The 23146-nt window shown below is 38.5% G+C and overlaps 2 protein-coding genes across 2 annotated transcripts in view; one reads left to right on the top strand and one right to left on the bottom strand.

Moving 5' to 3' along the window:
- BRD10 (bromodomain containing 10) overlaps positions 1-4638 on the top strand; it is a 68805-nt gene extending 64167 nt beyond the window's left edge. Inside the window, exon 8 of the mRNA XM_063455110.1 lies at positions 35-4638. Within this exon, the coding sequence (XP_063311180.1) occupies positions 35-3384 (3350 nt within the window). The 3' untranslated portion in view covers positions 3385-4638. The remainder of the gene's footprint in view (positions 1-34) is intronic.
- Positions 4639-17861: 13223 nt separating this feature from the next.
- Positions 17862-19949, bottom strand: MLANA (melan-A). Its single transcript, XM_063457218.1, has 4 exons — positions 19836-19949; positions 18915-19011; positions 18268-18360; positions 17862-18108 (listed from the first exon to the last, which is right to left on the bottom strand). Exons 1-4 carry the CDS (start codon positions 19919-19921, stop codon positions 18040-18042), a joined length of 345 nt encoding a protein of 114 aa, XP_063313288.1. The 5' UTR covers positions 19922-19949; the 3' UTR covers positions 17862-18039.
- Between the last annotated feature and the right edge of the window lie 3197 nt (positions 19950-23146).

Genomic DNA, 23146 nt, shown 5'->3' with positions numbered 1-23146 from the left:
TATGAAAATGAATCCTTATTTCTTTGTGTTACAGAGAAATTGCAGACAACAGAGGTTGACATGTGTGGAAAGGGCAGGTTACTCAAGAATGAATCATTCCCAAGGTACTTGCTGAAATCCCCAACTAAAACTTGTAAACGTCAATTCAAACAACATTTTTGCACAGATGATGAACAGAAAGAAGTTTTTCCAAGTAAGCGGAGCAAGTTAAGCACACCTGAGGCTCCACCCCAGTGCATGGAAATAGACCATTCAAGTCACCATTCAAAAGATGAAAAGTATACTGCATCTGAAGCCTCATACACAATAAAAGACTTTCTTCCTGTATCTGCAGATTTGGGAAAAGGGACCAAACCTATTCAAGCTTTGCTTGTGAAAACTATTGGGAACAAAGTGGCCTTGACAACTCAAAATGCATTGTCTTCTGAAAGTTCTCTCATGTCAGCTACAGAGACTAAACAAGTAAACCCTGTGTTATCTTGTGAAACTTCTTCAGCAACTCCACTACAAATGATTTACAAGATGCCAGATGGACATTGCGTCCCTACTGATCAGCAAAATTCCTCAGTAAAGATTCAGATGCAACCTGTGTTTGACTCGAAAACAGGAGAAAAACTAGTGCAACAGGTTCTTTTTTTGCCAAAAGATTTTTTCATCCAACAGAAAGAAGGAAAAGATGTGATGGAACAGGGGCAGAATTCAGGGGAAAACCAGCCGATGCCATCTAATGCCGGGGGACAAGTGTGTGTAAATGTTTCACCATCAGTTTCTATTTCTGATTTTATTACTACAGATCTAACTGCACAAGGTGCACCTTCACTTGGTACTAAGAGTGTGGTTCCAAACTCTCCAAGCCTTGCTGTGCCACAATCAGGCAGTTTACGAGTATCTTCAATTGAATCAAGCAAAAATATTGCTCCTGTTTTGACAGCTAATGTTACACCCACATTAGTGCCATCTCTTATGTCCTTTCCTGTTCAGGCTGATCTTGGGAGAATGTCACTAGGGAGAATGAATACATTAACCCGTAACCCACCAAATACCTCTCCACTAATATCCAGGGACATTTCTGAGCCAAGACAAGAACTAAAAACGGTGTGCATCAGAGACTCTCAGTCAATTCTTGTGCGAACACGAGGTGGCAACACTGGTGTTGTGAAAGTGCAAACAAGCCAAGAGCAGAGTTCTTCTGTCATTAGTCCAAACTCAATTTTTACTTTCACTCCACAACTTCAGTCATTTTTGGTGTCGAAATCTAAAACCTCAGCTTCCTCCACTTTTACTTCCCCATCCACAGCTACACCTCTTTTGCTACCTTGTTTAAAATCTCCTCCTGGACTATCACTGTCCTCATCTGCTGCATCTGTTTCTTGTAGCCTAATGCAGGAAACTGAATCAAACAAGAAGTCTCCTCAAAGTCATCCTACGAGTAGCAGTGTCATTAGCCAAGGAGCAGATAAGACTCTGAACCCTTCCAACAATTTGTCCTCTGCATCTGCCATAAACTCTTGGCTTCCATCAAATTTGCATGGTAAAATGGAGAGCACATCTGGACTTGCAACTACGTTGGCATGCAATAATATAGGACACGGTAGCAGTGTCATTACACAATCATCATCGGATATGAGACATACCAAACCAAAGTCTAGCAGCATAGTACAGCCTGACAGTACCACCCCATCAAAGACGGAGGTAGCAAGTGGACTCTCTCTCCAAAAGGTTATGTTAGTTTCGTCTCCCCCTATTCTCTCAGCTGGCACTTCCACCAACATTAACTTATTGCCTAGTTCAACACCATCAGCTGTATCTCAAAAGCTTCTTTTCATTAATGCTCAAGTTCCAACTGCATCATCTAGTTCTGGCATAGCACTACAAGCTATAAAACAAGGTCCGTCTCCTTTACTTGAGAGAACTTTTGTTAAACCCACAGAACAGCCGCAGATAATTTTACTTCCTTCTACCATTGCCCAGCCAGTAAAAATTAGTTCTGCACCAGTCGTTTCTCAAGTTAAAGATGTTAAAATTGGACTAACAATAGGACAGACTATTGTTAATAGCAGCAGCACTAAACAAAATATTCTACCAGTTAATATTCTTCAGAATACAACAGTCAAAGGAGGGGAGAACAATCAAAAGAGTTTAGGTGTGTCAAAAGCTTTGGTTCAGGTAGTTCAAAATACAAGCTCAAATATTGGATGTGGTGATGGCACATCATCTGGAACAAAAGATGTTATAGCTTGCTCAGATATATCATCGACGAGCTCTGCTGTAGCCCAGAGTAGTAATTTATTTGACAGGAATGGTAATTATATACCAAGACCAGTACCTCAGTTGCCTAAGACATGGAGTACCACAACTGTAGGAAATACTGTAGCTAAATCTACTGTAAAAACAGGGCATCTTTCATCATCTGTCCTGCTGTCAACTACCCAAGTGACTAGGCATGTGAAAAATGTATTATCCACAGTGGTAACACCACACACTTCCAGTATGGTTTCTTCACAAGTAACTACAATACCTGCAGCTACTACATACCAACCAGCATCAAAAGACACAATGGAAACAGTGCCGTTTCCATCATTGAGGTTGCCAAAACTACTGGCGACAAATGTCATAAACTCACATGCTGTAGTGACTCCTCTTTCAGCATGTTCGGTATGTAAATCAGGGCCTGCTTATAGTGTACCTCAAGGACCCAGTCATATTTTGCAAACATCCCCAGTACCCACTGTTAACCATCCAAGGGCACCTTTAAATGACTCTTGCACTCATCAGAAAATTGTTCTCAGTATCAACACGCCATTGGCGCCAGGAACTCAAATCACAATTAATGGTACTCGCTTTATTGTTCCACCTCAAGGTCTTGGAGTTGGAAGTCATGTGCTTCTCATATCTGCTAATGCAAAGCAAGGACTTCATGGTTCTAGTAATTGTATACCACTACCATGTCACAACAATAACACAGAGCAACAAACACCATTAAAGCATACTAGTTCAATAATACAGCCTTCCAACACATCGTTTAGTGCATCTAAAATAAATAATTCCATGAGCACAAATCCCTTTGTGCACGCTGTGCCGCACATCACAAACACAGCAATTAAAGGTATCTCTTTACAGCCAGTGGAAAGATTACCATTTACATGTCCACAGCCATCAACTGGACTCAAACCACTTATTGTACCAGCCATACTAAGAGGTAGCATTCTCCAGCCAAATAGGATTTTGGAGTCTCTCAGTGGTGCACCAGTCAAAGATGGATCAGTTTTAAATCCTACGAACTGTTCAGTAAAAACAGCTCTTCCAAGTCCAATCATTTTAGAGAAAAATAATGCAGATACTGTCTCGCCAGCATGTAAGTCTTCAGTGCAACATTTACAGTAGCATCTTAAATCGGAATCCAGTTAACATATCTATCTAGATATATGATCTATAAATAAATATACAGTCATGGGAAAAGGAAAGTACACCCTCTTTGAATTCTATGGTTTTACATAACAAGACATAACAATCATCTGTTTCTTAGTAGGTCTTAAAATTAGGTAAGTACAACCTCAGATTAACAACAACAGATGACCTATAACGCAGTGTCATGATTTATTTAACACAAATAAAGCCAAAATGGAGTAGTCATGTGTGAGAAATGAATTCAATAGCTTGTAGAACCAACTTTAGCAGCAGTAACGTGGCATAATTCTTTTCTGTATAACTTCATCAGTCTGTCACGATTGTTGAGGAATTTTGGCCCACTCTTCTTTGCAACATTGCTTCAGTTCCTTGAAGGTTGCTAGCATTTATTTATGCACCGCTCTCTTAAGGTCCTGCCACAGTCTTTCTATTGGGTTGAGGTCTGAACTTTGACTGGGCCATTGCAACACATTAATTATTTTCAGCCATTCTGCTGTTTATTTACTGGTGTGCTTTGAATCATTGTCCTATTACCTGGCCCAATTTGGGACAAGCTTTAGCTGTCTGACAGATGGCCTGACATTTAACTCTAGAATACTGTGGTATACAGAGGAGTTCCTGATCGACTCAATGGCTGCAAGGTTCCCAGGTCCGTGGCTGCAAAACAAGTCCAAATCACTGCCGTGCTGACAGTTGGTTTGAGATGTTTGTGCTGGTATGCTGTGTTTGGTTTTCACCAGTCACGTCGCTGTGCATTATAGCCAAACATCTCCACTTTGGATATTTTTCCAAAAGTCTTGTGGCTTGTTCAGATGTAACTTTGCAAACCTAACCTGTGCTGCCATGTTCTTTTAAGAGAGGAGAGGCTTTTTCCTGGCAATGCTTCCAAACAAACCATACTGTTCATCATTTTTCTAATTGTAATGGCATGAACTTTACCATGCTAACTGAGGCCTGTAGAGTCTGAGATGTAACTCTGGAAATGGCTTTATAACCCTTCCCAGTTTAATGAGCAGCAACAATTGCTTCTCTAAGATCATTGCTGATGTCTTTCCTCCTTGGCATTGTGTTAACACACACCTAAATACTCCAGATCAGCAAACTGCTAAAATATTTTTGTTAAATCATGACACTGTGTAATATGTCATGTGTTGTTCATCTGAGGTTGTATTTACCTAACCTGCTAAAGAACAGATGATTATGTTTTTTATGTAAAACAATAGAATTCAAAGAGAGTGTACTTTTGTTTCCCATGACTGTAGTTATATATAAAATTAACAAGTTCCTTTTAAACTGTTTTTTACAGTTTGTTTCAGATACTCTAGATTGAGTATAGTTTACAGAATTGTCTTCGTTATAAGTTTGTGTTTGTATGACTGTACACGTGTGTTGATATATATAAGTAGAAGTATGCACACACATTTTCTCTGAGAGAATGTTACATTTATTTGCATATTTAAAGCACTTAATGGTTAAGTGAGCAACCAGATTGTATGTCAAGTTGATGTTTGGATATTTCTATTTAAACATTTTGCATTTGTCTAGAACAGTATTTGTTTTTTCCACATTTTGTAAAATCTTATTTGACTTTCTGTAAAATGCATATTTATGCAACATAAACATGTTAGTCTGTAATGTAAAAATTGTACATATTCTCTACACTTAAGTTTATTTCCTAGATCATCTGTACAGAATGTTGTTTTATTTATGATTTGTTTATATAATGTATAGTTCAAGTATTTTAGAAATTTTCAGAAGTGTACTGTTTAGCATAATGCAGATCAGTCTGCATGGAATTAATAAACAATGTTAACAGAGTGATCCTCTTGGTCATGTTATTTAAACTAAACAATTAAAAGAAAATATAAATGTTGCAGTCACCTCAAAACAATTATTTGTAACAATTAAGGCATTCTTCTATCAGGGCAACGCATTCATATATATACATCTTTATTTACTAAAGTGAAAATTCAAAGTGAATTTCAAATTTAAAACCATAGTAATCAAACTGAAAGCATAGATAAATTAACAGATTTTTTTCCAATTTTTCCTTAAATTTTAAATTCACTTTGAATTCTCACTTTAGTAAATAACCATGTTAGGGTCTATTGCCCTCAAATTGTATTTATAATAATGTGGAAAAAAAAAATAATAATCATTTTCTCCTAATTTACTACCCTTTAAGTATCGGTGTCACATTGTCTTTTATTTCTTTACTGAGCCCAAATTTTGTAGGATGTCTACCTATTTAATGAGCAAACTAAATTTTTTTCTTCTTGATTGAGGGTGTTTTGTTTTAACATAGACTTAAAGGGAAAGTAAAGGAACCAAGACAACGTTATCCCAATGAAATGGTGTAAGTGCAGTGCCCTGTAGTTTTAACCCTGCAATGTAAAACATTTCCAATCTCTCAGAATGTTTTTATGCATGGTTAAACACAATTCTAGCTGCAGTCTTCCTGGTAGCCAATAGTCGCTTTCCCTTTGAGAAAAGAGTCAGGCGTGGTTCTCAATCTAGTGCTGCTCATAGAGAGTATTTGATGGGACAGCACAGCAATTTGCCACGCATGCTCACTAGTCTCCCAATGCTTCCCTATGGGGAAGCCTTGGATGGCTAAGATCATCAGCATTGATGAACTCAGCCAAGGATGTGGACGACAATGAAAAAACAAAACAACATACTGCTTAATATAAAGTAAATAAAACAGAAAATATTTAAGAACTTACAGTAATGTCCATGAGGCAGCATGTTTGGGATCAGGGGAATTTATCGTGGGATAATTAGAGAAGTAGCGGGAACCATGGTCGTCTGGGCCAGTATGGCAATGACCATCACTCGTTCCTTCCAGATTTTCCTGAGAATCCTTGGGATTAAATCGAAAGGAGGAGAAATGTAACTACGTTTTAAGTTCCATTTGGTGAAATTGCATATAGCCCCATTGCCCTTGGATCGAATCTCCTGGAAAAGAAGATAGGAAGTTGCTAGTTTTTGAAAGGTCTGTAACCATCTTTCCCCATTTCTTGCAAATATCAAGAAATATTTTTGCATCCAGTTTCCATTCTCCCTGGTCTATAGAGTTCCTGCTAAAATAGTCTTCCACTTCGTTTCTCTTCCTGGAAGGTAGATAGCTGCCAGACGTTCTAAATTTTGCTGAGCCCAGCAGATAATGGGTTTTGATTGTTGAATTAACTTCTTGCTTTTTGTTCTGCCTTGGTGATTTATATCATAGCTTATTTATGTCATAGCTGTTACGTTGTCTATTTGTACTTTCGCCCATTTGTTCTTCTGGCAAGACTTGAAGGAAATTGTGGCTCGAAATACTGCTCTCAATTCCAGGATGTACGATTGTAGATGCCAGTTGTTCAATGGCCATACTCCTTGTGCTAAATGGTGTCTGTAATTAACACCACAACCTTTCCCACTGGCATCCGTTGTCACTATTTCCAATTCTGGGTCCTCCAGTGGGAAACATCTCCTGATATTCTGTTCTTTCGTCCACCATTGAAGAATCTGTCTCTCTTCCTCTCTTAATATAATTGGTTCGTCCAATTTTGATCTTCCTGATTGAATTGTCTTACAAAATTATTTGAATCTTATTAGCCCGATAGTTGACGAGAGAGTTCCTAGAAGACTCATATACTCTGAGGCTGACATTTTCAGGCGTGTAATAGTTCCCTCTACTTTGTTTAGTAATCGTGATATTTTGTCTTCTGATAATGATACCCAATTTGTTCTCGTGTTGATCCTTGCTCCTAGGAAGTTTATATGTTGGGATAGATCCAACTGGCTTTTGTTAACGTTCAGGATCCGTCCAAATTCCTTTTAAGGTCTCTATCGCCATGTTTTTGTTTTGTAATAAAGAAGTGGGGCATTTCTTTACTACCAAAATGTAATTCTTATAATAATAATTATTCATTATTATCATTATGAGTAATGGAATATTTTTACTCCATTTTCTCTCAGGATTGCTATTATACTAATCAGAATTTTTGAAAATGTCCTGGGTGCTGAGGTAAGATCCAGTGGCATACCTGAAAACTGATAATGGTTGTTGAATATGCAGAACCTTAGATAATTTCTGTGATAGGGTGCTTTTGGTATATAGTAATCGGCATCCTGTAGGTCCATTGATATTAACCATTCAGATGCATGCAGTTGTGGAATTATTGATGGCTTTCCACCTTGAATATTCTCTTCTTTAGGAAAGTATTTAGTTTGCTTATATCCAAAATCATTCTCCATTTTTCTTAGCTACCTTGATTATAGCCACATCTATCTTGGATGCTGAATTCCAGATTTTAACCTCAGTAGTCTGGAACGGATATAATCTGCTAAACTTGCCTTGAGTAGGGATGTGCATGGGCAAAATAATTGGTTTGGCGGTTCGGGACTTTGGCAATTCTGCCACTTCAGTTTGGTTCGGCACTTCCGGAATTCGAGAATTCGGGACTTAGGGTTGGGTTAGGAGTAGGGTTAGGGTTAGGAATAGGCTTAGGATTGGGTGAGGAGTAGGAGTGAGGAGTAGGGTTATGGTTAGGAGTAGGGTTATGGTTAGGAGTAGGGTTAGGGTTGGGGTAGGAGTAGGGTTAAGGGTAGGGTTGGGTTAGGGTAGGTTTAGAAGTAGGTTTAGGAGTAGTGTGGGGTTAGGAGTAGGGTTAGGGGTAGAGGTACCCTAACCGTACTCCTAACACTACCATAACCCCTACCCTACTCCTAACCCTACCCCAATCCTACCCCTGCCCGTTTTGCCACTTTTCAGAAGTCCGAAGCACTTAGTCAATTCGGTTTGGCTCTTCGGACATTCGGAAGCATCCGAATGTCCAAAATTTGTCCGAATTTTCATTCGGACCAAACCGGATTGCAAATGTCTAGCCTGTAGTTGACAGATGTTTCTCGGGTCTATTCCATTAGTTTTCTACTAGTTCTTTAACAGTAGAGTGAATAGCAAAAGTAGCTATTTTCCTGTGCAGATCTTCTGAATATACATCAGACTCTTTAAGATCAGCATGCGTAAAGCTGGGATGCGTAAAGTGTCTCTAATAAGAGAGATAAGGGAATCTACTGATTTTCCATTCAGGCTGTAGGAATATTGCAATGTTTCTTCAGATGAATCAGATTGTTTGGGTAGCTCCCCTTCTGATTGGGAATCTTCTCTTGCTCTTTTACTTTTATTTGAAGAATGACTTTTTGTCGCCTCTTTGATACCTGCAACGACAGCCTTAGCTATAATGCCCACTAATTCTACATTAGGCCCTAATTCTATCGGAAAAGCTAAATATAATTAAATAAAATAATTAAAAACTCTGAACGTCCACCATCTTAGTACACCTTTTTAGGCAATCCAGGGGTATACCTATATGGGGAAAGTAAAGGATAGATATTTGATATAGAGGGGGCTTCCTAACCTCCGCAAGCTTTAATCCATATAATAAAATCCATAAGTAATAATGATTTGATTATTGATTTATTCTTCAATTACTATTTACTAAAATAGTGATTATAACCCAGGGAGTCCCAAACAGCTTGGGCTGTATCTAGGTTCTTCCTTAGGGAGAGAGCCTGAATTCCCTAGGAGGTCATATTGAAAAACTTATGGTAGGCGAGCTTGAAATAATTTTTTGGGCTGCCTAACAGCTGGAGGACAAGAAAAAAGACTGCTTGCATGGGGGAGGAGATTCCTTGTGTATGTTAAAGGACCACTATAGTGCCAGGAAAACATACTCGTTTTCCTGGCTCTATAAGGTCCTTGGGTCCCCCTCACCCTCTGGGCCCCACTCCCGCCAGGCTGTAGGGTGAGGAAGGGGTTAATCCCTTACCTTTTTTCCAGCGTCGGGCTCCCTCGGCGATGGGGACTCTCCTCCTCCTTTCCCGTCATCGACTTAATGCGCATGCCCGGCAAGAGCCGCTGGCGTCTTCTCACTGTGAAAATCACAGTGAGAAGCGCGGAAGCGCCTCTAGCGGCTGTCAATGAGACAGCCACTAGAGGCTGGATTAACCCATTTGTAAACATAGCAGTTTCTCTGAAACTGCTATGTTTACAGCAGAAAGGTTTAATCCTAGATGGACCTGGCACCCAGACCACTTAATTGAGCTGAAGTGGTCTGGGTGCCTATAGTGGTCCTTCAATTCAAAATGTATTATTCCTGTCCTATCAGCTGAGAGGGAGGAGCTTTACCCATTAGTGATGCTGGCATGGACTAGCCAGGACATTTTTGTTTAACCCTTGCAGAGGGGGGCAATAATACTAGTGATGAGAACATTACAGCATTAGAAATACATTTGTATTCGTAACACTATAATGTTCCTTTTAAGCAAAACTTTAACAACTAGCAGTGATTTAGTTTAAGAATTTCTCTCATAGAGAATAAAGGAGCACTCTAAGCCCCAGGAAGACTACAGGTTAATGTGGTTTTATTGTGAAGATCCTTTCTCTACGGTCTGAGAAATGCAAATACAAATTTTCTGAAGAGGCAGTGTTTAAATATGTCCTTAGTGACAGGCACTAAAGGTGCTCTGTTTTATGGTCAACACGCTGTGTATGAAGACACTGAATGCTTCCCATAGAGCAGTGGTTCCCAAACTTTTTAGGTTCAAGGCACCGTTAATATTTGAATATTCTTTTTAAGGCACCCCAAGTCAAAATTTCTAGGTTGAATATCTGTACAGCGCTGCAACATTTACAGCGCTGTAGTGTGATGTATAGTGTTACTCAGGGCCGCCATCAGGGGGTGACAACCATAACGGTTGTCACGGGCCCGGCGGCCCTGGGGGGCCCGGCCGCCCGGGCCCCACGTGTAGCGCATGCTGATGGGGCCCATCGGGTGGCCCACTCACTTAGGGCCACCCCATGGGCCCTGTATCTTCAGGGGCCCGGTCAGCGCTGCGGCCGTGCAATAGCGCGACCGGGCCCCTTAAAAAAAAATCCCAACCGCAAAGTACTGCTGGGAGGAAGTGGCCGTCACTTCCTCCCAGCTCCCTCCCCTCAGCACCGCGCGGGAGGCAAGAAGGACAGGCCTGCAGCCCGCAGGAGCCACGCCGACTCCCATCAGCCACAGCCTTCCACCTGCAAAAAAAGGTAAGAAAAATTAGCTGTATTTGTGTATGTATGTCTGTGTGTATGTCAGAATGTCTGTATGTATGTTAGAATGTCTGTGTGTATGTTAGAATGTCTGTGTGTATGTTAAAATGTCTGTGTGTATGTTAGAATGTCTGTATGTATGTTAGAATGTCTGTGTGTATGTTAGAATGTCTGTGTGTATGTTAGAATGTCTGTATGTATGTTAGAATGTCTGTGTGTATGTTAGAATGTCTGTATGTATGTTAGAATGTCTGTATGTATGTTAGAATGTCTGTGTGTATGTTAGAATGTCTGTGTGTATGTTAGAATGTCTGTATGTATGTTAGAATGTCTGTGTGTATGTTAGAATGTCTGTGTGTATGTTAGAATGTCTGTATGTATGTTAGAATGTCTGTGTGTATGTTAGAATGTCTGTGTGTATGTTAGAATGTCTGTATGTATGTTAGAATGTCTGTGTGTATGTTAGAATGTCTGTATGTATGTTAGAATGTCTGTATGTATGTTAGAATGTCTGTGTGTATGTTAGAATGTCTGTGTGTATGTTAGAATGTCTGTACGTATGTCAGTATGTCTGTGTGTATGTTAGAATGTCTGTATGTATGTTAGAATGTCTGTGTATATGTTAGGATGTCTGTATGTATGTTAGAATGTCTGTGTGTATGTTAGAATGTCTGTGTGTATGTTAGAATGTCTGTATGTATGTTAGAATGTCTGTGTGTATGTTAGAATGTCTGTGTGTATGTTAGAATGTCTGTATGTATGTTAGAATGTCTGTGTGTATGTTAGAATGTCTGTGTGTATGTTAGAATGTCTGTATGTATGTTAGAATGTCTGTGTGTATGTTAGAATGTCTGTGTGTATGTTAGAATGTCTGTACGTATGTCAGTATGTCTGTGTGTATGTTAGAATGTCTGTATGTATGTTAGAATGTCTGTGTATATGTTAGGATGTCTGTATGTATGTTAGAATGTCTGTGTGTATGTTAGAATGTCTGTATGTATGTTAGAATGTCTGTATGTATGTTAGAATGTCTGTGTGTATGTTAGAATGTCTGTACGTATGTCAGTATGTCTGTGTGTATGTTAGTATGTCTGTGTGTATGTTAGTATGTATGTGTGTATGTCAGAATGTCTGTATGTATGTTAGAATGTCTGTGTGTATGTTAGAATGTCTGTGTGTATGTTAGAATGTCTGTATGTATGTTAGAATGTCTGTATGTATGTTAGAATGTCTGTGTGTATGCCAGAATGTCTGTATGTATGTCAGTAAGTCTGTGTGTATGTCAGAATGTCTGTGTGTATGTCAGAATGTCTGTGTGTATGTCAGAATGTCTGTGTGTATGTCAGTATGTCTGTACGTATGTCAGTATGTCTGTACGTATGTCAGTATGTCTGTACGTATGTCAGTATGTATGTAAGAATGTCTGTATGTCAGTATGTCTGTACGTATGTCAGTATGTCTGTGTGTATGTCAGAATGTCTGTGTGTATGTCAGAATGTCTGTGACTGTCTGTGTGTGTATGTCAGTATGTCTATATGTATGTATGCCAGTATGAATTAATGTATGTCTGTGTGTACGTATGTGATGTCGGTGTATGTGTGTGTAAGTCCTCATGCATGTGTGTCTGTATGTATGTTAGTATGTGTCTATCTGTCACTATGTATGCCTGTGTGTCTGTATATGTGTGTATGTCTCAGTATGTGTGTGTCAGTACGTATGCCTATATGCGTGTATTTCTGTTTCAGTATGTGTGTCTGTTAGTATGTATTTGTGTGTGTGTGTGTGTGTGTCTGTGTCCTTTTGTATCAGTGTGTGTTTTTGTGTCTGTGTGTATTCCTGTGGGCGGGATTTGGAGGCGGACCCTGTGGGCGGGATTGGAGGCGGGCCCCAGGGGGCCCAGACCCTGAGCTGAGTTAGGGGCCCCAAAATTTCTGGTGGCGGCCCTGGTGTTACTGTTTAAAGGTGTGCTTGTATATAGTTTGTTCTAATACAGGGGTTGTTTGTATCTAATGTTTGCATTTGATTGCAGAGGTGTGTCTGAATGTAATGTTCACTTTTAAATGTACATTTGTGTGAAGTATTTGTGAAGGGGTGTGTTTGTATATCCTTTTGGAGTTTGGATGCAGGGGTGTGTTTGTATGTAATATTTATGCTACATAGCATACAGTAGCTGTATACTGGCAGTGTTTTCAAGCTGTTTTAACCTGTGTTTGTGTGGGTATTTTGCTGGCATGCCCACCAATTAATAAGTAAGCATTTTTAATCTTTTATAATAATAAAAGCATTCAGATACTATCCAATTGGAGGTCTTTGCTTCTCTTCTTATCTCCTACTCCTGTAGAATACCTGTATATGCATTACCTGGAATTATCAACCTGAATACCACGTTGTGGGAAATATCCCTCTCCACAGGTGCACTCCAAACCCAGAGCCAGGGGTGATATGGCTCTGGTACATGTGAGTTCTCTACTATATACTCTAATATAATATTGTACTATTCCAACAGATGGTCTGCACTATGTTTTTTTTTCTGCTATTATTTTATAGGACATATAAGGCAAGACATCATCCAGTTTAAGCGCGCTACATATATTCTTCCTAAGCATAAAACTGCCTCTTCGCAGGCTTCATTTCAGCATTTTAATCCCTGCTCCAATTATGAGCAGGTAGTCACTCACATAGCCTTACTTTGCTTAATCCTGAGACACCTTGGCTGGTGTGTAAACCAACACTAGAGCTTACTACTACCCATTTAAAGAGACACTTTTCTGGGTATAGTTCACTATACAGCCTATGAGAGTCTTCCTCATGGACACAGATTTAGAAAAGCTTCATCCTGCCTTTCTTCTCCTTGCCCAGTTGCAGTCATGACTGGCAGATTGTATAGAGAAGCTGGACATCACAGTAGTGTCCTTGGATGTGGTAACATTTGTCATGTTTTGCCTTTGGCAGCTGCAACCAATCTTCTTTTCTAGGCCTATGACATGATAAATGCCAGCACCTTGAGCTGCAGTGTGGGGATTATTCTTGGCTCTGAAACAATTGTTTTCTCTGGGGCAGGAAGCAACTCACTACTAGAGCCTCCATTCAGACTTATTCACCTCTTTGGTAAATAAGCAGTCATGGAGATAGATGAAATAGCTCCATACCTCATTATGAAGCTCATGAGCCCATTGGAATTGCAATCTGATTTACTAATTTCTCCCCATCCTCAATGATCCCAAAAACTGAAGAAAGAATACACCAGGATTCTATACAAGTGATTCTCAGCCCCAATGTGGTTTTCTAGAATGTAGTCTCATGCTTTAGTAAAGAAGTCTTGAAAATGTGCTCTATGCCCAAATTTTTTATTCAGGGCCTGTAAAGACACATTAACCTTGACCACATGCCATTTGAACAACTATGGTGAAGAGATTATGAAGGAGTCACTAACACCCTTAAGCAGGCCCAGAAAACTGTTTTGATTTACATCTAGAGTAAGGTTTGGCCTGGTGCTTTTTCCATGGCTTTAAATCCTGCTTATCCATTATGCAGAATTTCCTTCAAGCGGCCTAGAAAATGTTAAATCTTTGGACTTTCAGTTGTGTTTCATTAGTGCCTGACCCATTTACCAATGTCCATCCAGTGGTTTGTCCTACAGCCCCCGTAGTGGAAGTTGGAATCTCAGTAAATGACATTATGTTATTATTTATGTAGCACCAACAAATTCCACAGCGCTTTACAGTGGGTGGATGAACAAACATGTAGTTGTAACCAGACAAGTTGGACACACAGGAACAGACGGGATGAGGGCCCTGCTCAATGAGCTTACATGCTAGAGGGAGTGGGGTAAAGTGACACAAAAGATAAGGATAGTATTAGACTAATGACAGTTGCAAGAGAGGAATCAGTCGGGCGCTATTAACAGTTTAATTTATACACTTATGAAGAAGTGGGTTTTTAAAGATTTTTTGAAGGAGTGGAGACTGGGTGAGCATCTAATGGAGGAGGGAAGAGAGTTCCACAGGAACGGTGCAGCCCTCGAGAAGTCTTGAAGGCGAGCATCAGAGGTGGGAGTACGGACTGAAGATAGACAAAAGTCTTCAGTAGAGCGTAAGGGCCTAGACGGGATATACTTGTGTATTAGAGAGGCTAGATAGGTGGGAGCAGCATTATGTAGAGATTTGAAAGCAAGAACCAGAATTTTAAATTGAACCAATGTACCAATGTAGGGACTGACAGAAGGGTGAGACGTGGGTGGTCAGGAAGATGAGCCTTGCCACCGCATTCATTATGGACTGTAACGGTGCAAGTTGGGAGCACGTAAGACCACTGAGAAGCGGATTACAGTAGTCAAGGTGGGAAAGAACAGTGGACTAGACCAGCACCTTAGTCGCATCTGGCATTAAGTAGGGTCGGATGCACACACTGTTTTTGAGATGGAAGCGGCAGGATTTGGACATGGACATTTTGCTTTTTTTTAGGGCTTTTTCTTTGGCTAGTAGCTTGTCCAGCCTATCAGTTCTGTATGCTTCCCCATCTCTGATTTCATCAGGGCTATAGTAGCTGTTCATACCTCATTTCTACAAAAGCATTGACTACCTCCTGAGTCAGTTGATGTGGCTTGCTAGGCAGATTTGCAAGGAAACAACTTGCATTTGTTGACCTGTAATTTAGCAGGAAAACATTATTATTTAGTCTCCTGCAACCTTTTAAGTCTTTCAAAAACATTTTTGTGGCTGGTTCTGTGCTGCTTGGGTATACTTTATCCCGTCTGTTATCTCATGGTCCATGATCACATTCTTAAAGACAATTAACAGGTATTAAACAAGCTTATTTACACAATAACGATGTCACAAACACAGGCACATGACACGGGAGGTGAGACCGGTGCTTGAGAAAAGGTTAGTGTAGATCAGGGCTGCCCAAGCGGTAGATCCCCAGATGTTGTAAAACTACAACTCCCATGATGCTTTGCATGCCTTTAGAATGACAAATCATCATGGGAGTTTTAGTTCTACAACATCTGGGGATCTACTTGTTTGGCAACCCCGGTATAGATTAAGTCACAAGGAAGAGGGCTATAGCATCCAAACCTAGCGGGCTAATAATTCCTCAGGGGTTTCTTTGTTTTGCAGAATTTGTATGCATTATCTACAGCGCAAGATCCTTAAAATGGGGACTTCTTTCAATAGGTTTACCATCTGTATGGCCTTCACTCTCAACCCAACACTGCCATCCAAGTTGGATGCATTCACACATGATAATGCTAAAGTTTAGTTACCACATCACTGCAGTTGAAGAGAGGGCAGGCTATAGGCACCGGTTAGAGACCACTCCAATACTTGAAATTTAGTTTGTGATAACTAGCTATGGAGTGCACAGCTATTTGCAGCAAAGTCCACATCACATGGTTCGGGCAACCATATTTGCTTATGAGAGCAAGGTTTAAAAAGTGACGTTTCTATGAATCTTACCAGATGACAGATTCATGCTACATCCGTTTGGAGTTCTAGTCTCAGTTTGGAAACATTTAAAGACGTTTTGTGTTAGACCACTATCTTTTCACTACTTTGACATATTAGACCTATAACAAAACCAAATCAAAGAACCTATGAAAGTCCCACAATGGCACAGTATCAACTGCTGTTAATATTGCTTCTTAAGCCAGTTTTGATTGACGAGAGTGGCCATTTACAGGCAGATTTATAAAAAAAAAAAAAAATTATTATATATCACAAGCACAACACACTTGACAAGCTATAGTATATCCAGTAAACCATATATAATTTCCATTAACAGGGTAGTAGTTGGCTCACTGAGTTGGAATGAATGGAAAGTTTGTCATTAATAGCCTTCTCACTCAAGAATTATTTATACTGCTGCTTGTGGGTATATCACTTCTTGAGATGTAGCATTCCAATTCCAAAAAGATGTTTTGCAATAGGGAAGCTCCTGCAAGGAGACTCCATTAGGTCTTCCTAGCTAAGCTCGGCAGTGCAGGACTGGCTCACTGACAGAGCATCAGTTTGACTTTCTCAACCAAGGAGCTGAACCCAGCATCAACAGCTAAAGGCTGAGATGATCAGTGCCTATCCATTTGACTGCATACCTCGGGAGGGTGCCAGAGCAGTCTCAGAGCCATAGCTTTTCCTCTAGCCCAAGTCACAGTGCAGAACAACTGCAGCTTAAATGTAGTTGTTATGCGGTCTGTAGCATGTCCCTGCAGGCTTTTCAAATAAAAATTTTAAAAAAGTTTACATTGCTGCCATGGGACACCTCTAGTTGCAGTCACTCAGACAGCCACTAGAGCCGATTCCTAGATGCTGAACCTATGCTCAACGTCTCCACGCTCTGCATTGAGCTTCTGAATGTTCCCCATAGAGATGCATTGATTCAATGCATCTCTATGATGAGATTCGGATTGTCGCAGCACAGCATTTTGCTGCACATGCGCAATATTCCCTAAAGCTTTCCTATGAGAAAGCATTGACTTAGCTGAGATCATAAAGATTGATCTCAGCCATGAGAACCTGTATTGTGAGAGATAAAAAAAAAAAAAAAAAACCTTTCCTGTGTGATCGTAGGGGGACAGGTACACTTTCACATAAATTCAAGTTTTTAATTTTCATTTATGTCCACCCAGGCTCCCTAGCTTTAAGAGAGCCAAGTGGATCTTTCACAGTGGTCCAGCTCACTTATCTACCTGCAGTTCCTCTCTGCTCCCTGTAGTGATGCGGGAGTTATGTCATTTCGGCTCCCGGCATCACTAAACAGTACGAGGGAGCAGAGAGGACCTATAGTAGGATTACTGCTCCCTCACACACTACCTGCGGGCAAGCGGCCAGCCTTCCCTAAAGGCCTGCCAGGATCTAGTCGCCATGGTAACCTGGGATTTGTCGAGCCCTGCATTAGATATTCACTTATTTGGCCTCAAGCTGAGCTACCTCTGGCAGTTTGTAATGGCCTTGCATATATTTCAATATGTAACCTTTGAGACATCTTTTTCTAGTGTAAGCTAATACACCTTCACTATGCTTTTAAACTTAAGTTCCCTTATTAGCTTTTGTAGTATTCTTGAAGACCATTGTGAAAATTGCAGTGCATAAGCACTTACAATTTATAACAGATACAAATTTATATTTTAACTAAATTAGATAATACCTTTTTATGCATGACTGTACTTTAACAGTTTTTTTGCAGGCATGGGTTGTGGTCTAGAAAGCTATCCAATAGAGAATGTTGCATTTTACATTTATTGCAGCTTTCGCATGTTTGGCCAGTCCATTATTTATCCAAAAATGAAACTGAAGTACCACTACTCACGGTATTAATAAAAAACTACCCAAGTCCAGTAACCGAGATCTAGATGAAAAGGGGTTGAGCAACAAGGAAATATTATATGCACCTTTTAATCCACCATACTAGCTACTCCGGTCCAGTATTTCCAAAAGAGTACAGAAACAGAACATTTGATGTAAATTCAGTAATGTATTGTGACAATGCCAGTAGGTAGATTACATTATTTGTCAAGTCAATTTAGTTGTGTTGATAACATGCAGGATGCAAATGGTTTATGGTGTATACGGTGGTGGTTGTGACACTGTAGCAATCTTCTCATAGGCAGGAGGAGCACAAGGCACCTGCAAATCAAACAGAAAAAGTGGATACATTGAAAAAGTCATTTAATTGCCACAATTTTTTTTATTAACCCACACAAACAATTGTATACACCTATTTATTAAGGGTATTCAAAACTATGTATTTCTTGCATATAATTAATATGAATCATGTGCACCTACCACAGTGGTCAAAGTGCTGTAGTCCTTCAATGGTACCTTGCACTCTGCATTGTCATGTGACCCTCTCATTAACAATCTTATTGCAGCTTGGCTCTAAAAATAAAATAAAAATATATATACACCAAGTAAATTAATTTTTCTGTAATAGAAGAGGGTCATCCTGGTAAATATAGCAAGAAACTGCACTCAATCTACAAACCAAGTCTAATAATTGATAAACAAACAGACCAATATTAAAGAGATATTGTTCATTCATTTGGTTGTATTTGTATTAAATTATTAAAAAGTTACTGTGCTATGGTAGGTTAACTTAGTCTGATTTTTGGAATGTGTAAGCATTGATTTAGAACGGTGAAAGTAAACAAAAAAACAAGCATTTGTTAAAGAAGTTATGATAGTTAGAATAGTAGTTCTAGTGTTATGGTGATACCAGATGGCTTTAACACTAGCAAATTCTCACTTGTTTCAGAAATGGACAATTGCCTCGTTCGTTTCAAATTTCCCCCCAAAATAAAAAAATGCACCAATTAAATGCATGCAAGTTTTCATTAAGGGTATCTGCTAAGCAGGGATTTTTTTTTTTATTATTATTTTTTTTATTTTGCAGTAAGAGGTACCCCTTCATAAATACACAAAAATGTTTTTACCCCAAGTATTTTGTAGCCATTCCGCCTTTTAAAGTACCAGCATCCAGCAATGAAAACAACAGCAGCTATAATAGCAAGTATAGCTATGCCAGCAATCCTAAAAAAAAAAAAAAAAAAAAAAAAAACAAGACATTTACACAAGAATCCAAAGTATCAAATAGTAGGTTTTACTATATTTTGGTTTCCATTGTATTATTTAGAATAAAGGTTCTCCATCAGCTTGAAGGTCATAATTACTAGAGTAAAATACCAAAGGGGAATATTCACAAGCAGTTGTAATCAAATGGACAGGTGTACTTCATTTAAAAGACGACAACCTGGCATATGCTCCTAAAGTATATTTACATATTAAACATATTACTATCCAAATATGGATTATAGGTCTCAGAAGTGTGTAAAAAATAAATTCAAAAAGCCACAACCACAGTTTTAGATTGGAATTAGTGGCATTGTAGTTGAATTTGCAGCCTTCTGCTGCAGGAAAGCCAAATGTACGCCAACTCTCAAAAATAAAAATCATGGACTTGTAAAAGCAATATTTTGGAGCTAAAATTAAACAGGATGGAAGAGAGGTAGCAGACCATGTTAGCTTATGGAGCAAACTTGTACATAATTATTGGTATAAAATAAAAATAAAAAAGCCAGAGTGCAAAATCAGAAATAATGTTAGAAAAAGTATCAGACCAAAATAAGTGTTTGTATAAATCTTTAAAGTAACCACTTACTATATGTGTATAAACACACTTGAGTAAGCGTGTATTTATGCACAAACATTTATATTGAAAGCAATTTGAGCTTTTAATTTACAATACATGATATGTTTATAAACACATTAATAGCTTTAACCTATTAATACCAAAAAGTCCTTCAATACACAGATGTTAAGTCAGACATACAGAATAAGATTATATTGATACTCACTCTTCTGAGCTAAGACCGGAGTAGCCATGGCCTCTTCCAGCACTGCTGTATGCTCCCATCACACGAGAGGAGTCAGGACGGGGCATTACAAAGGTTCTATGATTCAGAGTTCTACTAAAAGGCCAAAAAAAAAAATCTACCTTACTATAACACAAAAACCTCTGCCTCTCAATTCACCCTTAAAGCTGCACATAAATACACCACACCCATTATAATTGGTTCAGGAAAAGCCCATTAACACTTTCATTCCAAGGGAAGGACACAGGAGATCCAGATTAAGGGTTGGATTGAGTTACCCCTTCAGTGTAATATCTTTGAGTATCAAAAGTCATTTGTTTGGTTAGGATATAAATTAAAATAAAAACATTATTTGTTTGAATTGTTATTAAAACTCAATTATGATTCCATTCAGCGTTATTCACTTAAGTGAACAATGTCAGGAATTAAAAGTGAATTTCATATGTATTGCCAAAATAGCCAGACAGGAAAAATCTCCAAGTCAGATGTGCTTCCAGTTTGGACATTTTGACATTAGATTTGAAATTCACCTTAAATTCCAGACAATTCTCATTTTAGTAGATAACCCTGATTGAGCCCTAACAAGCGTGCATGTTAACAACTACTATTGCATCTTTCACATATAGGGTTACTAATTTAACTGTGGGAAGACAGTAAATAAGTATTGACCTTTTCTTTAAATAGAGAATGCTTATGAAAGCTCTAGCATATATCTTCCATAAATGTTGCAAGAAATAGTGTTATGAGTGAAATACATATCATGGATGCGGACTAGTAAATGTCTGCAGACATGACACTGCAACTCAAGGGGTTTATTATTATTATTATTATTATTGCCATTTATGTAGCCCCAACAGATTCCGTAGCGCTTTACAATATTATGAGAGGAGGGATTTAACTATAAATAGGACAATTACAAAAAACTTACAGGAACGAAAGGTTGGAGAGGACCCTGCTAAAACAAGCTTACATTCTATAGAAGGTGGGGTGTAAAACACAATAGGACAGGCAATATCAATCAAATTAGGTGGGAGTTTATACACCAAGCTTCAAATTGAGAGGAATCTTGAAACTGCAGTTCCAGGGTAAATTGGGGGGAATCATTCCAAAAGCATTCTTTACTTCAGAGCAAATCTTTTTCTGCTAAACTATTCCTTAAACTAGCATGCCCACATTACTCCAGCAGCCATACAATGCTCACTCTATCAACCTCAGCCAGCAAATGGATTGCCACTGAAAGGTCTTCAGTTTTCTGAGATAGGCAGATATACCTATAGAAGATGTCTGCATAGTAAAGGTGTATGTATTCAGTTTGTGGAGACAGACGGTCACGGTAGAGATAATGTGGGTTATGTATTAAAATGATCTCGTTCACTTTCAATTTGTGCCAGTTTTGTGCACGTTTCATTTTTCTATGAATAAAGCTGTTATTCCTCCTTTATGAATTGCTCTCTTCTCCCTCTCCCCCCCCCCATATTTTCTGTAAAGCACCAAAATAATATCTTAACAAGACAAATGAGTAATTTAACTAGGGAAAATAGATGCATTTGCAATTTGAAGATGTCTTTTATTCCTTAACACTTTCACTACTAAGCTGTTTGACAAATAATCTAAGTATTTAGAGTGTCCCATAAAGTAATGTTTAAAAGTATTTTTTGTTTCAGTATGCCTAAATAGCATGTTCTTTAATGGAATTAAAACAAATAATTTTGGTTGGACATAAAAACTTTTAAAATAATTTATTATATGAAAACAGTGCTGTAAAGATATATAATTTATCATTTGCTGAAGTTTCCCCCCACATATTTTGTAATCCTCCTTTTACATACACATTATCCCGTAGATAGTTATATTGTATGTGTATATATAAAAAAACTATTTCATTCTGTGAGCTTTGAAGTTGCTGTTTATTGAATGTTTGCACTGGATCCTGTATGATATATATCAGTGGCACACAGAGGGGCTGAGGAAGGGGACGATAATACACACAGACGAGCTGGGGAAGGGGACAGTGACACACATTTAATGATGCTATATATTGTTATTCACAATGCAGACAGACATACCCTTTGTCTTTTTCATTCAGTTTGTATCTTTTATTTTGGTAATGTACTTTATATGACTTGGTATTGTTTAACTGTTTTTCCTGATGCAATAAAATAAAAAAATATGTGTTAGAAGAACACATTTGTGAACTGAAATAAAACACCAAAATGGAACCAAAAAAATAGGCAAATAATTGAATAAAATTGTTACAAATAGGAAAGTAGGAAAGGTGGCAATAAACCAGCCTAACAGGTGAGCATGCAGTGTTTAGACCCAATTTCCACTTTTTCATTCAGACAAATTTTTCAACGCCTGTAATAGTGGTAGTGGTAGGTTTTCTGACAAAGATCGTAAACGTTCACATTTCTGCTTTTTGTTTAATGTTCCAATACAATCTTTTGCAAATAAACCTTTTATTTCCTAGTAATATTACTCATTTGTCCTATTCTTTTCAATGTAATCAATGGTAAAATCATCAGAAAAAAACAAACATAAAATAAAAACGAAATATAGAAATGCATAAGTGTCAGAACTGATTAATATGACTAACTGAAGAAAACGTGGAAAACTGCACAGTTATATAATGGAAGGAATAACAGTTTTACACATACAATCAAATTTCCAGTTTGCACAAAATTGGTGCAAATATGGAGTTGATGAATGTGACGGTTTTTACATAGAAACCCTAATATGCCTGTTCCCATCAATGAGGATTCACATCGCTGTCAAAAAGTATACCTGTGCAAATAAATAAATAAAATTAACTATTTCATTTGCCAAATTGTGAGTAAAGCCATTGTCTGTTGCTAAATTGATCTAACTGCTGTAGTGTATAATTTTACCCACCGTGAAAGCAAAATTAAACAGTCAGATCTTTTAAATGGGAAAACAGAATTATTCAACGTACCTACCTCTCAGTCAGTGGAGAATTTCTTCTATACTGGACACAAACACTACTTTACTCCCTTAATCCTTTTTGTCTCAATCTCATGACTATCACATGCTGAATTCCAAAGAAACCCCTTGACTTATTTTAATTAGCATGACAGCAGAGGCAAGACATTTCTCTCCACTGAACCAAACTCTAAATGAACACAAGTTATTTCTTTTAGTACTATTCGCTAACAGGGTTAATCACAAAAGGGTTTATTCACTGAAGCCATAATTTTACTCAAGTTGGAAACATTTGTGAAAAAATTACTGAATTTCAACTGATTTAGCAAAGCCAGAAGTAATTTGGTTATGTA

The sequence above is a fragment of the Pelobates fuscus genome, chromosome 5 (genome assembly GCF_036172605.1).
Source record: "Pelobates fuscus isolate aPelFus1 chromosome 5, aPelFus1.pri, whole genome shotgun sequence".
In the NCBI taxonomy this organism is placed as follows: domain Eukaryota; kingdom Metazoa; phylum Chordata; class Amphibia; order Anura; family Pelobatidae; genus Pelobates; species Pelobates fuscus.
Note: the sequence above shows the minus strand (reverse complement) of the source record. Positions and strands in the feature narration are given on the sequence as shown.

Coding starts and splice junctions, on each gene's coding strand:
- MLANA (XM_063457218.1), bottom strand. CDS start 19,921: ATGCCCCGTCCTGACTCCTCTCGTGTGATGGGAGCATACAGCAGTGCT. Junction 18,361..18,914: donor ATGGCTACAAAATACTTGGG/GTAAAAACATTT, acceptor TTTTATTTTTAG/AGCCAAGCTGCAATAAGATT. Junction 18,109..18,267: donor ACAGCACTTTGACCACTGTG/GTAGGTGCACAT, acceptor TTTGATTTGCAG/GTGCCTTGTGCTCCTCCTGC.